Consider the following 16,184-nt stretch of genomic DNA (forward strand, 5'->3'; position numbering starts at 1 on the left):
TTACAGCCTGGGCCCTAATCAACAGAAAATAGCAAAGGGAACAAAGTTACATTTTCCTAGAGAATCAGGTCCCTTAGGTAGGCTCAGTAAACAATGTTTTATTTTATTTTATATTTTTTTTAGTAAACAATGTTTTAATATGGTATTGAAAGAGCAAGCAGTAATCTTTTTGCCTTATCTCCAATTTTGGGTAAACTTTCTTAATTTTGTATTTATTGCCTTTAATTTTGTTTACGGTCTTTTTTTTAAAAAAGATTTTATTCATTCATTCATTCATTCATGAGAGACACAGAGAGAGCGAGAGAGAGGCAGAGACATAGGCAGAGGGAGAAGCAGGCTCCATGCACCAGGAGCCCGATGTGGGATTCGATTCCGGGTCTCCAGAATCGCACCCTGGGCTGAAGGCAGCACTAAACCGCTGAGCCACCCAGGCTGCCTTTGTTTATGGTCTTTTTTGCATTCTGATTTCTTTTACTCTTTTTGTCTTTTGTGTTATGCTTATGAAAATTCACGACATATATGTATTTGATCACCTTTATTTTCTGGCTTTATTTTTGAAATTTAACTTAGAAACTTTTAAATATTTGACTTACCAGGAGTATGTTCTTGTATGTGGTTTGAGGTAGGGATCTAAAATGTTTTCCCAGATGGCTAGCTAATGTCTGCAAATTACTTTTTCTACAACTTGTTTGAAATGCCATCTATCAATTGCTAAATTCTCATACTTGGGTTTGTTTCTGGACTTTTATTTCTGTTTGTCTTTCTCTTTTCTGGTATAAGTATCACAATTATTATAACTGCTTCATTATGCTGTATTCTCTCTTGCAGCTCTGACAGGATGGTTCTGCTACCCACAACCACACCTTCAATGAAGAGGACTGTTCCTCACAAAGGAGGAGCAAGTGGCTAGCCTTGCTTTACACATAGCAGGAGCTCTCAGATATTACAGTGAAAATGTGTTGCATGCTTTAGAAAATTCCATTGAAAATTTTAGGGAAAGACCCCTAAGCAATCAAAGTAAATGCTGAAGTGTGTGTGTGTGTGTGTGTGTGTGTGTGTGTGTGTGTGAGAGAGAGAGAGAGAGAGAGAGTATATATAGATCCACCTGCCAAGGGAGGGAGTAGGTGGAGGATCCATTCATGAACTTCCTCTCCATTATGTGGTTATACTTCCTCTTGATTTACATAGAGATACTGAGTTGTCACTGTGTTCCCCTGACTTTGGAAGGGCATTTCACTTTTAGAAAACAAATCTTTGTTAGAGAGAGAAAAAACAAACAAACATGCATATGAATAGGGAGAAGAGGCAGATGGGGAGGGAGAAGCATACTCCTCACTGAGCAGAGAGTCCAGTGTGGGGTTCAATCCCAGGAACCTGAGACCATGACCTGAGCAGAAGGGAGACACTCAACCAACTAAACCACTAAGGTACTCCCAGAAAACATGAAGTTTTAATTATGCTTTTTGTTTCATAATATCTTGAAGCTTCTTCTGGTCACCTTTCCCTGGCTTGTCTTTGTCTTGTCTGGAAAAGAAACTCTGATACTTCTAGTGAGCTCAGATCATCTCCACTCTTGTTTTAGCTTGTTGTTGCTGCTGCTCTGCCTTTGACCATAGGATGGATTCCTGTGCCATTGCCAGGAAAACATGTTATTCACTCTCCTCTGAGTTAGGGCTTACAGTGCTGGCACTCAGCTGCAAACTGTAATCGTCTGTGATATATTTAGATTTTGAACTCACATTAACTACAGGTCAACAAGAAAATAAATGGTCCCCTCTGGTTATGAAGCAATGTATGGGCAGTATGCCATGTGAGCTTGTTCATAGTAACACTGTTCATAGTAACACTGATTCTTAATCATATTACAAGTATGCACACTCCATGCTCCAGATTCCTCATTAATCAGGAAACCTAAAGAATGAATTATTATCAGAGGCCACGGAACCTTTAAAAAATCATTTTCTTTGAGTCTTAGAGCAAGAAGCAAAGAACATTTGGTCTTGAGAAATGAATTGTATTCAGCTGAAGGGAAACAAGCATAGGATGCTCTGAGCCCTAAAGACTTTGAAGTTAAAATGAAAGATCTTATAAAGAAAATTTCATAATTAGTAGAAATGAGATGGCAGCTGTTACTATGGCAAGATATATTTCTGGTCCCCCAATGCTCAGGAACAGGAAAAGCCCCAGGAGAGTTGGGCTGAGCAGATCAGAGTCATGTTTCTGCTCTCAGCAGACCAGTTTCACAGGCAGGACTTTGGAGTGGAGCTGGAATGTCAGCTACTAGAAATGGGAGGAGACTCAGTTGAGTCTGTGGCTGGCTAAGGAGAGTCTTGAGCCAATAGGTGAGGAGGTTGTGAGTCAGGCCAGGAAAATGATTGTTGACTAATGGATAAATTAATAAATGATTGTTAACTAATGGTTAAATTTTCATGATCATATCAGCTTATGTGGGCTGGAGGTATCTGTGCAAAATTCATCTAGCATTTTAGGATTATATAGAGGGAAAGGACTGGGATTGATAATGACACTGCAAGACATAAAATAACGGTAATCAGACCAAATAAGGGCAAAAAAAAGTGGGGATTTGGGGAAGTACTTCAGAATGACATCATGGTGTTACTATGTAAGCAGGCAGTTTATAATAGAGTGAGAAAGGACACTAAAATTTCAGCCAATTTGGACTTACAAGTGAACTGTAATGGTAGTTTTTATATTAAAGGAGCATTAGGATTAGAAAAATACTTGAGAAAAAAAAAGACTAAATTGTGCTGTACTATTCCTTAAATAGTATTTCTTATATTTATACTTGTATTCATGATAAAACAAAGTTAAACAGATTTTCTATAGGACTTCTTAGTGTCTTTAAAATGGCAATAGTTTTAAAAAATATTTTATTTATTCATGAGAGAGACACACACACACACAGAGAGGCAGAGACAGAAGCAGGCTCCATGCAGGGAGCCTGATGTGAGACTCAATCCTGGATCCCCAGGATTGGGCCCCGGGGTAAAGGTGGTGCTAAACTGCTGAGCCACCACGGCTGCTCTAAAATGGCAATATTATGGGGCGTCTAAGTAGCTCAGTGGTTGAGCGTCTGCCTTCAGCTCAGAGCATGATCCCGGGGTCCTGGGATCAAGTCCCGCATCAGACTTCCTGCATGGAGCCTGCTTCTCTCTCTGCCTGTGTCTCTGCCTCTCTCTCTGTCTCTCACGAATAAATAAAAAAATCTTAAAAAAAATAAAATGGCAATATTAATCTATTATTATCTCAGGGAACACTGTCTAATGGAGCAGTTTGGGAAAGGTTGATTTAACCTAATGTTAAAAAGGCACAACCCAATTCAACCATCATATATAACAAAAATAGTGACAGGGAGAAATATATTCCAAAATGTCAACAATGAATGACTCTGATTGAATTATTGCTCTTCATTTTTTTTAAAAAAGATTTTGACAGAGCACGAGAGAGTGTACATAAGCAGGGAGAGCTGCAGAGAGAGAGAGGGAGAAGCAGGCTCCTCACTGAGCAGGGAGCCTGACTAGGGGCTCAATCCCAGGATCCTGAGATCAAGACCTGAGCCAAAGGCAGACACTTAAAACAACTGGGTCACCCAGGTACTCCTCTCTTCCTCCTCTTCCTCTTTTATTTCTCTTACTCTTGTATTTCCGTATTCACTTCAGTGACCCTTTGCAAAGAACATGAACTTAGAGTGGTATAGTTGTAGGAGACCAATGTTGAAGTCAGGAAAGTTGTGTGACTTTGAACCAGTTCTTTAACCTCATCAGATCTGTTTTCTCATCTATAAAACTGGAAAATAACACCTACTATGGGTTTGCTCTGAAGATTAATTCAATTATGATATCCAAATCACTCAGCACCATTGCCCATGATGTAGGATCTAGAGATTATAGAGATGAGATAATTACCACTATTACTGAGTTGCTAGAATGTTAGAGTTTAAGAAAGGAGTGCTTGCTGGGTTAAGGGCACTTTGTCCACTCAGTGTGACTTCATGGAGGGCTGAAAATACCATTACCAGAGCTTGTACCTGAAGCTGCTTCAGGGTGTAGGACAAGATTCCACTGGACACTTGGCAGGGAAGATTATGAATTCCCAACTGAAAACCTTTTGTTTCATGGTGGGCAGTCTATTAACACTGTATATTTAAAACAGACACCTTCCTGATTGCTTAAAACTAAATTTAATCATTGTATCAGAGAAATGCCTGCAATAACTTCCTTCTACAATTCTCAAGATGCTCTGCTGAATAAAAGGAATTTTGCTGCAACCATGATGCCTTCAATATGAAATGTTCTGGCAGCTTCATTGCTTCACTATTGTGGTTCTTGGAAACTTGTCACTTTAGATTCCTCAGAATTCTTAAATAACTTTTCTTCTGACTTCATTTACTTAAACATCCCAGAATAGCTTCTTGAGCTATAAGTTTGATGATCCAGGAAACTATTTATAACAGGATGAGTACTCTCTGTGACTGATGTTATGTTTTATTTTGAGAAGGACAAATCATTAAAAAGATTGATAGGGCCAATGGTATTTTAAACTGAAAGCAGAGCCAGGGCAAATAAGGTAGGTAGGTATGATGGTGGAACACAAAAAGATACGGTTGTACATTTTTGCCAGTTTAGTTAAAGGCTGGGGAGGTCTCCCACAAGAAGGAAGGCAAGAATTCATAACCCAGACCTAGTGATATTTTCTTTTTTAGAGATTATCTATTTGAGAGAAAGAGAGGGAGCACGAGTGAGGAGGGGGGCATAGGGAGAGGGAGAGAGATAAGCAAACTCCCCACCGAGTGGTAGCCTGACATGGGGCTTTGTCCCATGACCCCAAGATCATGACCTGAGCAGAAGTCAGATGCTTAACTGACTGAGCCATTCAGGTTCCCCCAGACCTACTGATATTTTAAGTAGAAAAGTCACTTCAGCCTATGGCAGCCTGGTCTCTGTCTGCCCAGTGCTTATAACCCAGAGTGGGCAGACACAGAACTCTGTCATTACAAAGGCCAATACTGTTCTTGGTGCCATTGATATCCTCCTAGGTAGGACACAAATATAAGACAGAAGGTCAAGGTCAACCTTTTTTTTTTTTTTTTTTACTGTGGTAAATTACACATAATTATCATTTTGACCATCTAAAAGTATATATATCAGTGGCATTACATATACATTTGTACTATTGTGTGACCACCAGTAATATACATCTCCAGAACTTTTACATTATCCCAAACCAAAACTTTATGCCCATTAAACAGTAGCTCTTCATTCCCCTCTACTCGTAAGCCCTTGCTAACCACTGTTCTATTTTCTGTCTCCATGAATTTGCCTACTGATTTCTGTGGCATGTCGATATTGGATGGGGGCCACCAAATGTGGGGCAACCAGATCGGGTGAATTCTTTCACCAAAGGCAGAACAAAGGAGGTAGAAATTTACTGAAGACTCCCCAATGAAGTGGTGGGCAGGACAGCAAAATAGAGATTGCCCCGAGGCAGTGCTAGGGGGCTGCTGTACAAGAGGAAAGGTGAGAGTATGGGAACTCACAGCATTTTCCTTTTTTGGTGCCTGATTTACAACAAATGGGTGTAAATAACCCATTGGTCAGTTAGCGCTTATGGCTGTTTTGAGGTGGGTTGCCTAATGGGACTGTATCAGCCAGGAGGCCTTCCTCCTTTCTCAGGCTTACATAGTTCAAGTTGATTGCCCAAAAGCATCCTCTAAAGTTTCCTCCTATAGATTGAATCATACAAAATTTATCCTTTCCTGTCAGACTTCTTTCACTTGGCATAACGTTTTTAAAGTTCTGCCATGTTGTAACATGTGTTAAAGAGTTTTATTCCTTTTTAAGGCTGAATAGTGTATCATTGCATGTATACATCGTTAAAAATCCATTCATGCATCAGTGATTTTTTGGGTTGTTTTCACCTTTTGGCTATTGAGAATAATGCCATAAACATGGGTGTAGAGTATCTGTTTATCCCTGTTCTCTATGCTCAAAGGCCTTTTCTTGCTGCCTGTACTCCTATTACCCACCTCCCTCCCACTTTAGGTAGCACTCAGTACTTGGTGTTGAAGACAAAGCATGTTCAGTTTAGCCAAAATATAAGAACTGTGTGGTATTTTGCAAGGGTACAGGCAAACAATCTGGCCTTTGGGCACTGCTCCAGGAGACTGAGGGTGTGTGTGTGAGAAATGAAGATTTGAGAAAATGTACTTTCTTCTTGGCTCATTCATTAAAAGATCCGATTGTTCTAGCCTTAAGGTTGAGATCTTCAACTCAGTCTCCGTTTCAGCAATACATCAGTTTTTGTAGTTTTCAGCAAACCATGCTAAGCTGTGTTTTTTTTTTTTTCCACAACTTGAAAGCAGGCTTTTGCCTTTCTGTAAAGTCCTCCTAGCCGCCTCCATTTTGCACATAACACTTGCCGCCTTGTATTGGGATTCATTTTACTTTTTTAGCTGTCCTCAAGGCCGGTGGGATTCGGGTTTTGGGAGGTTGAAGCTTATATTATACATTTAAATCCTTTAAAAAAAAAAGTCACAAAGTATTTAGGACAAAAGAATCAGTTACTGGAGATTTGGAGATACAGATTCCCCCACTGAGATCTCTTCAATCAATTTATCAGAAATAAGGACACCTGGGTGGCTCAGTCGTTGAGCGTCTGCCTTTGGCTCAGATCATGATCCAGGGTCCTGGGAGCAAGTCTTGCACCGGATTCCACGCAGGGAGCCTGCTTCTCCCTCTGCCTATGTCTCTGCCTCTCTCCCTATCTCTCATGAATAAATAAAATCTTAAGAGAGAATAAATTCTTATTATCTAGAGTTGCTTTCCGATGGCAGGATGGAGTTCGCCAGCTCCTGGAACACTCCGGAAGTGAGGGGCCCTAAAGTTTAAGATTCATTAGCCTCAAGTAATCCTGTCACTTACTGGCTGGTCTGAGCGGACCTAGGTAGCGTATCATCCATCTGTGACTCTTGCATTCAGCTCAGGACAGGTGCTTGGATTGTGTTGGGGATTTCAAGTTTTAAGTCCTATCGGCCTCTAAGGGCGCCAGCAGCTTAGAGAACGGTGAGGCAAGACTGAGAAAAACCACGCCAGTGCGACCGAGACGATTCCCGTTCTCCGCCGGGGAGGGCGCTGTCTCGGACTTGGACAGAGACCTACCTAAGGCCCGTCTCAGGGCCTCTTTCCAAGGGCAGCCTGGTCCTCAACGGGCCGACCCGCCCTAAGGGCTCAGACTCTCTGGGTTCTGAAGCTTAGTCTGCGCTTCCATTTTGGGGGCGCAACACAAAGTGGGGCGCAGGAGGTCCCATCACCGGAAGTTTCTTTGATGCAGAAAAACGGCGGAAGTAGGCCAACGCCTCTTCGGTATTTTGCCTCAAGCTGGCTCTCCTACTTTCTTCTAGAAGGCAAGGCGCCCCACTGCTTTCGGCCGCCATTGGGAGTCGCTGCGGCGGGCTTTGCGCGCAGGCTCAATTGGCTTCCCACCCCTCTCTCACCCGCTCCATCCCTTCCGAGGTTTTCCTGCCTGGACATGACGTAGGCTCGTCGTAACTGGGGGCGGAACTTCAGAAGGAAAAGCGTCTGAGCCGGGGTCTCGCGAGATCACGCTTCTCCTTCGCAGTTCTCGCGCTACGGCTTTACTCTCGTCGCGACGAGATCTTTCGAGATCTTCTCCGCCCCCGCTACCGGCGCCTCTTCTGCGGCCGCTGAGCCGGAGCCGGCCTGAGCAGCGCTCTCCGCGGCGGCTCCCTTCCCAGGGACCTACGCGCCCGCGAGGGCTCCCTCACGTCCCCCGCCAGCCCCCGGCCCCCGGCCCACGCGGCCCGCACTCCGCGCGCCAGCCCCACCTGGGTCCGTGTCCCGTTTCGCCGGCCGGACCTGGGCTTGAGCCCGAACTGTAGCCGGCGCCATGTCGGTCGTGGGGATAGACCTGGGCTTCCAGAGCTGCTACGTCGCCGTGGCCCGCGCCGGCGGCATCGAGACGATCGCTAATGAGTACAGCGACCGCTGCACGCCGTGAGTGTGGGGCGGTCCGGCCGCGTGCGCTCGGGGTGGGGAGGTAGCGCCTGCTCTGGTCTGCGACCCGCGCGGGCTTGGGGAGCGCGGGCCGGGAGTCCTGGTGGGTAAGGACACCCCGCTGGGTGTCAGGTCGCTGGTGGCCACGGCTCGCCTCGAGGGTGTGCGCCGGCGGCGATGCCTCTTCCTAGCGGCCTGCCGGTTGAGCGAGGGCTCTGCGCGGGTGCTCCTGCCAGCGGAGGGCACGGGTGGGAGCTGGAGGGAAGGCAGCGGAGGGCACGGATGTCTAGCGGACCGAGTTCTTTCAGAGGGCGGAGGCCAGGCCCAGGGCGCACTGCCGTTTCTTCAGCCTACTACAGAGTTCAGGGCTTTGCACACAGCAGGCGCCTAATAAAAGTTAGTTGAATCGAACGGGTTCTAGTGTCTGCCGGCGGCGTGAAGATGGAGCGGCCAGAATCCCACGTGAGTGGGGGCGGGGCAGCACCCGGAAGAGGGAGCCGGGGCACCGGAGGCTCGGGCTCGCGGTGGAACGCACAGCTACCAAAAAAAAAAAAAAGAAAAAAAAATTACTTTGTGAAGTCAATGTGTTTTTTTGATACCTTTCCGTTCACGTCGGCTTTTCACATTGTTTCAGTATGTTGAACTCTGTTGGGTCATTTGCGGGTCCACACCTAACAGCGTTTCACTTTCATAGTTAATACATTCCAACCAGGGTGTTGGCCGCAATTGTTAATGAATGACTCAGGGTCTCACTTTGACTTTTAGAGCCTATAGTATGTTAAGGGACCAGTATAGACTCAGCTCTAAGAAGTCGTGACTCACTCAAGTCTTTCCTTGGGTAAAAAAAGTCTGCTTTTTACTGTAGAGGTACCAGTTTTGGGGGCAAAATCTTTCTTTCTTTCCTATTTTATTTATTTATTTATTTTTATTTATGATAGAGAGAGAGAGAGAGGCAGAGGGAGAAGCATGCTCCATGCCAGGAGCCCGACGCGGGACTCGATCCCGGGACTCCAGGATCGCGCCCTGGGCCAAAGGCAGGCGCGAAACCGCTGAGCCACCCAGGGATCCCCTCTATCCTTTTTTTTTATTTTTATTTTTTTTAATTTTTATTTATTTATGATAGTCACACAGAGAGAGAGAGAGAGAGAGAGGCGGAGACATAGGCAGAGGGAGAAGCAGGCTCCATGCACCGGGAGCCCGACGTGGGATTTGATCCCGGGTCTCCAGGATCGCGCCCTGGGCCAAAGGCAGGCGCTAAACCGCTGCGCCACCCAGGGATCCCTATCCTTTTTTTTTTTTTTTTAATTTCATTTACTTATTCATGAGAGACAGAGGCAGAGACCTAGGCAGAAAGAAGTGGGCTCCCTGATGTGGGACTCGATCCCAGGACTTGGGGATCACGCCCTTGGCCGAAGGCAGACGCTCAACCACTGAGCCACCCAGGCGTCCCATTTTTTTCTTTTTTTAAAACATTTTATTTATTTATTTTTGACAGACACGGGCAAAGGGAGAAGCAGGCTCCCTGCGGGGAGCCCAGTGCGGGGCTTGATCCCAGGATCACCAGGATCACTGCAAGACCTGAGCCAAAGACAGAAGCTCAACCATTGAGCCACCCAGGTGCCCCTGGGGCAAAATCTTTTAGGAAGTTTATTATTTTCTAGGTTCTCTTACTATTTGTCAGATGGCCTTTCAAGTTTTCTGTTCCAAAGGGATCCCTGGGTGGCGCAGCGGTTTGGCGCCTGCCTTTGGCCCAGGGTGCGATCCTGGACACCCGGGATCGAATCCCACAACCGGGCTCCCGGTGCATGGAGCCTGCTTCTCCCTCTGCCTCCCTCTCTCTCTCTCTCTCTCTCTCTGTCTCTCTCTGTGACTATCATAAATAAAAAAAAAAAAAAAAAAAAAAAGAGCCTGCTTCTCCCTCTGCCCCCCCCCCCCCCCGTGACTATCATAAATAAATAAAAATTTAAAAAAAAAGTTTTCTGTTCCAAGGTCTATCTTCCCCCCTGACGTTGGTCACCCTTCAGGAGTTTGGTAGCCAAACTAGATTGCTACCTCCACTGATTTTTGCTGCCCAGAGACCCACAACATTTCCATTACATTTGTCAAATTTCTGCCTCTTGTTTTAGACCTAGACCAGGTGCTTCTTTGAAAACCCATCCCAGATCCTAAAATGTGATTTGATGTCCCTTTGTCAATTAATTTATAATTTTTCAGAGCCTTATAGAGTATTCACATATAGTTTATACCTGTTTAAAGCATACACTTCCAGTTTTTAGTGTAGTCACAATACTGCAACTATCCCTACAATCAATTTATTTATTTTTTTTTTAAATATTTATTTATTTATTTTTTATGATAGTCACAGAGAGAAAGAGAGAGGCAGAGACATAGGCAGAGGGAGAAGCAGGCTCCATGCACCGGGAGCCTGATGTGGGCTTCGATCCCGGGTCTCCAGGATCACGCCCTGGGCCAAAGGCAGGCGCCAAACCGCTTCGCCACCCAGGGATCCCCTTACAATCCATTTAAAAACATTTTCATGACTCCAAAAGAAGTCCTGTACTCATTAGCTGTCACACACCAGTACCCCCTATTTTTTATAGTTTTTAACAATGAGTTTTATGTTCTAATTGCAGGGAAGGTATTGTTTATTGATTTTTTTTTTTTTTTGATTTTTTTTTTTTTTAAGCACGGGTTTATTTTTGAGTATTTAAGCATTAATTTTTTATTTGATACTGTCTTCCTCTCCAGATCCAAGTTTGTAAAGATAGTCTTCCCTAAGAAATTTAAAAAGGCTGGTGCACTGAGTCAGGTGCTTAACATTTTTGGTCCTTTCCTGCCTAGATTTGAACATAATTTTGATCTAGAGGGAGAATTCCCCAATATTGGAACTAACAGTGTTCCTGTCTTTTTTTTTTTTTTTTTTAGACTATGTTATGCCCCCTTCCCCCCCTTTTTAAAGGCAAACAACAGCTTTAACAGTTACCAAAAATTCCATTGTTTGGGACTGAAAATTGTTTCACATACAAAAAGATTCATTTTTCCAAATTGAAATTAAGTTTGTCTTAGTGACTAGATTATGTGTGACCAGATACATCACGTAATTGTGATAAGAAAATACTACTTAAATACTTTAAATGGTTTTCCTTATATGATTTAACCTATATTTTATATTTTCCAGGAACGTCTAGGAAAGTAATTTTTGAACTATGCTTTTGATTAGCTTAAATTTCTTTCTTGGAGTCCCTAAGTAGAAAACGAGAATGGAAAGATTAATTTTTGTAGTAAAGGAAAATGGATTTTTGTCTCAGGTACACAGAGACTATGATGTGGGTTTGCTTTAGTGGAAGTGAGATGCAGATTCTGGAGGTTTGGCTGTGTTGGAAGTACCTCATTTCACATAGTGGGTGTAATAGTTTTTCGATTCAGTTTTTGAGGATCTGGTTGACTCTTGCCCAGAAGAGACCCTTGCTTTTCCACCAAGTACAGGCTTGCTTTATTTTAGCAACTGCTGAGTGCCTCCAATATGTCAGCCATTGTGTTAAGCATTAGAAGTACTAGAAGTACTCTGAACGAATAAACAAGATCCTGCCATCATGGACAGGAGTAGTGGAAAAAAAAAAAGCCAGATGCTAAACAAAGATGTAATTACCAACTGGTGAAGATCCAGATGGGAAAGTACAGAATAGGATGATGGGATTGGGGGGAGCTTATTTTAAATTGGATGAATGAAAGGTGCTTTTAAAGAAGTGCCATTTAAGTTGAGACCTGGAGAGTGAGTAGAAATTTACATGGACCTGGTGGGTGGGTCTAAGGAAGAGTTGATTAAGGCAGAAGGAACAGCAAGTGAGGGAGACCAGAGGCATTCAGACTGCCTGGCACACTTGGCAGACTGAGAAGATCATAACTAATCTTGAGCCACTTGTGAGAATGGTGTGAGACGGATTGGAGAGGAGTTAGGCAGGACTTTGTAAATCATGTTGAGGATTTTTATTTAGGTGCAGTGAGAGTTGATGAAGTTAAAAAAAATTTTTTTAAAGATTTTGTTTATTCATGAGAGAGAGAGAGAGGCAGAGACACAGGCAGAGGGAGAAGCAGGCTCCATGCATGGAGCCCGACGTGGGACTTGATCCCGGTCTCCAGGATCATGCCTGGGGGCTGAAGGCAGCGCTAAACCGCTGAGCCACCCGGGCTGCCCAGTGCAGTTTAAATTTTAAAAATATGGTTTGCTATTTTCATGGAGAATGGTTTTATCTGGGAAGAGGAAGAAGTAGGGTGCTACTTAGGTTAGGGAAGTATTTAGTCCATGTGGGAGCTGTTCTCCACTAGTGTAGCATGGGAGGGAGGTGTGGGTGGCTTTGAGATAAACTTTGGAGGTTTAAATTAGGAGCATCCATGTAAATGTTTTTTGATCATAGGCTTTGGAGTAAGATGAGGAACCTATTTATATATTTAGTAGGATTATTACACTAGAAAGGTACAACCTTAAAGCTTTGGAATAAAAATGTTACTGGAGTGCCAGACATTACTGAAGAATTGGCCCATACTTTCCAAAAAGAACAACTTATAGGGTAGAAATGAATTACTTAAAATAATTTCTCTATGTGAATTGTTTATATTATGATTTTCATGGACTTAGTTCCTAATAAAGTGATATATTAGGAATTTAAAGAGATGAAATTGTCTATTAGCTGCCCTTGAGAGAGCAGAAGCTGAAAGTATGTATTTTCTGGTTAACTGGAATATTAACATATATATAACTGGTGCAAGAAACATATTCCTATGAAGTAAATGTTTTTTTTTTTTTTTTTACGTGTTGTGTAGAGCTAAGTATAGCAGTAGGATCTTGAGTCTTTTGGATTTAAAGAAAAGGAAAGTTGATTTGTTAACTAAAGTTCACATTGCTTACACCATTCTCCTGTATATGTTTGATTGCCAGTTGTGAAAGTAGTTCCTTAGAATCATTAAGGAGCTATAACAGAATCTTGTATACAAAATTGGTAGACTAGTCGACAGGAACTTTATATCGTAGGCTCTCAGTTGGGTTTCCTAAATGAAAACATTTTAACAAGATATGTGTTTGTTGTAACAATAAAAAGACTAAAATGCTGAAGTTCTTGTCCTTCTCATTATTTGCTGTTGGCTGTATATCCGTGCGTACCTTTTCCCCATACTTCTACAAATTTACATGGGGGGGTGGGTATGTTAAATAGGATCATATTATATTTTGTAAATTTTCTTTCACATATGTTTTAGACCTCTTTCAGAGTCAGTAAATATCAATCTCTACCTTCTTAAATGTATAATATTCTTCATCGTGGCTGTAACATTTTTTTTCAAGCAGGTTATTTCTAAGTTTTGTAATAAACAGTTAATTGGAAAATAGTCTTTATAATTGGATTTACTTGTTAATGCTTTTATTTTTGTTGGGTAGAGTTACAGATGTGAATTTGCTAGTGCAAAGAATACACATTTGAACCTGTATATCAATGTGGGGGTTAGGGATGCTGACTTTTGTGCAGTCAAAAATCTATGTATAAAAACTTTTGACTTCCCAAAAACTGAATCGCTAGTAGCCTGCTGTTGACCAAAAGCCTTACTTACTGAAAATGTAAATAGTTAACATGTATTCTGTATATATATTCTATATTGTATTCTCAAAGTAAGCTAGGGAAAAAAAAATGTTAGTAGAATCATAAGAGGAAATCCATTTATACTACTGTATTGTATTGAAAAATCTATCCATACATGGACCCACGCATTTCAGACCATACTATTCAAGAGTCAGCAATGTATTCTTAAAGGACTGTCACCAGGATACTTCACACAAATTTAAGGGATTAATTTATAACAGGAAGATAAGTGATTCTCTCACTGGGCATTGTAAAGATTATAATGAGCTGAAACTAAAGTGTTTAGTGTAAAGCTGTTCACAGTAAATATCGCTCAGGTGTTTTCTAGTATTGCTGTTAGTACTTTTTGTACTTTTTTTTTTTTTTTTTTACTATTCCTCTTCATTTAATGATATATATATTGGAATAATAAAATGAAAACTATTGAAGTTTGCCTGAAGGGTTCATAGTTTATAGCTTTTAATGTGTGCATCTTCCTGATTGGAGAATTTGCTGTGCTTTAGGGAACTGTGTATCCTAAGTGTGAGTTTGGTCTGTTTGATGTCAGGTTTTTGGGGTACTTTCTTGTTCAGGGCTAAGGCCGTAAGCGATACTCTAACTCACGTAATCTTTTCCATGACAATTTTGCTTAAATCTGTTATTTGATAATCTAAATGTTATTGTGGGTTCTCTGATAAGCTCATTTTTTTATATCAGTTAAGAATTAGAGCAACAGCTGTTCTAAATATCTCAAGAGCAGTTCTACACATTCTTACAAACATGAAACTGCCTTTTAAGGATCTGTGTTGATTGCAGCTGTTCATAACATCCCATTAGAATGTGCATAAATATTTGGTCACTAGTATCTCTTACCCAGGAAAGGGAGAACTGTGTTATTCTCTGGCCTAAAAAGGTGATTATTTCTAGGATCTGATGATTAGAACAGAGGAGGAGTCTTTTTTTGGTTTTATTTATTTAGTATTTATTCACGAGAGCCACAGAAGCTGAGACATAGGTAGAGGGAGAAGCAGACCCCATGCAGGGAGCCGGATGTGGGACTCGACCCCAGGTCTCCAGGATCACACCCCGGCCTGAAGGCAGGAGCTTAACCGCCGAGCCACAGGCGTCCTGGAATAGAGGAGTCTTGAACTAAACTACCAACCTGTACTTGGGAGTGGAGTAACAGTAATGTCAGGTAGCAAGTGTCTGTTTTTAGCAGCATTGAATTGGAATGGTGTGGCATAGAGAGGAAGTCTAGGATAAAGATTCTTGATGTCTAGAGATGTAACCATTCTAGGTGTAAATATGAATGATGTAAAGCAATGGTAAATAAGAAAATAAGTACAGTTATGGATGGGTTATTAAGTACAGACTTAAAGTATCAGTGCAGAGGAGAGGTTACGTTGGGGGAGTGGAGTGATAGAAAAGGCAGGGGTGGGACTTGAGCACATGGGGTTAAAACACATGGATGGAAAGATCGGGATGGTCTAATTGAAGGTATAGAAGTAGTACTAAATCTAATTGGTTTGCTTGGCAGTACAAAAAAAGGCACATATGGGGTCTGGAGTCTGGTAGTCCTGATTTTGAATCTTGGATGCTTATATTTACCAGTTATGTTTCTGGATACATTAATATGACTTGAATCAGATCTTTTTTTTTTTAAATTTTTATTTATTTATGATAGTCACACACACAGAGGCAGAGACACAGGCAGAGGGAGAAGCAGGCTCCATGCACCGGGAGCCCGACGTGGGACTCGATCCCGGGTCTCCAGGATCGCGCCCTGGGCCAAAGGCAGGCACCAAATCGCTGCGCCACCCAGGGATCTTGAATCAGATCTTCATTTATAAAATTGGACCATAGTAGTATTGAGCATTTGGGAAAATCAAGTATAGATTGCTAGACTTCACTGGCAAAAGAACAGGTGTGGGAGCTTGACCTTGCTTGGATGAAAGAGACACTGCCATAGCTAAAGATTGGATGCAGGCTCTGTGCAGATATTGGAAGTTCCTGGTGAGTGGAGAGTAGTAGATAAATTTTTAAATATTTTGTTCCGTACTTGTTGCTTGTAAAAATCCTAGTGGAATAAATCAGCCACTGAAGATTTTTTAGATCACGACTTAACTATATCTGTTAGCATTGTATAGGAGTGTTTACTTAAATGCTAATGGTGGCCATGCGTGGTGGGGGCAGGGGCGGGTGGTTGTAGAATTACAGATGTTTCTTTTCTTTGTCATACTTTTTGTTTTCTAATTTTCTGCAATGAGCTTAAACTAACTAGAAAGCCCTGGACTAGGTTCTAGAATGGGCTCTAATATTTGACTTAATCTTTTGGGATTTCTTCACATTTAAATTAGGTTTCTTTGTGTGAGCTTTTATTTTTTTATTTATTTATTTATTTTTATTTTTTTGAGCTTTTATTTTTAAAAACCCTTTGTTTTGTGCTATTTAACTATTTACCCTTATTCAGTTCTTTTTGGATGAAAGTAGGACTTTTTATTCTTCATGGGTTGATTTTGAAGCTAGCTGACTGGATTTTAAT

General features: G+C 42.1%; 1 protein-coding gene and 1 long non-coding RNA gene across 4 annotated transcripts in view; one reads left to right on the forward strand and one right to left on the reverse strand.

The window, feature by feature from the left end:
* HSPA4 (heat shock protein family A (Hsp70) member 4) overlaps nucleotides 1-16,184 on the forward strand; it is a 72,990-nt gene that overhangs the window by 15,214 nt on the left and 41,592 nt on the right. Inside the window, exon 1 of one of the 3 annotated variants that reach the window (XM_077911654.1) lies at nucleotides 7,693-8,033. The exons of the other annotated variants lie outside the window; for them this stretch is intronic. Within the exon in view, the coding sequence (XP_077767780.1) occupies nucleotides 7,927-8,033 (107 nt within the window). The 5' untranslated portion in view covers nucleotides 7,693-7,926. Of the gene's footprint in view, nucleotides 1-7,692; nucleotides 8,034-16,184 lie in introns of those variants that run through there. 3 annotated transcript variants of the gene reach the window in all.
* On the reverse strand, nucleotides 4,183-8,675 carry LOC144322095 (uncharacterized). Its single transcript, XR_013387661.1, has 2 exons — nucleotides 6,942-8,675; nucleotides 4,183-6,536 (listed from the first exon to the last, which is right to left on the reverse strand). It is a non-coding gene; the product is annotated as an uncharacterized LOC144322095 (long non-coding RNA).

Source organism: Canis aureus, chromosome 10, assembly GCF_053574225.1.
Source record: "Canis aureus isolate CA01 chromosome 10, VMU_Caureus_v.1.0, whole genome shotgun sequence".
NCBI lineage: Eukaryota > Metazoa > Chordata > Mammalia > Carnivora > Canidae > Canis > Canis aureus.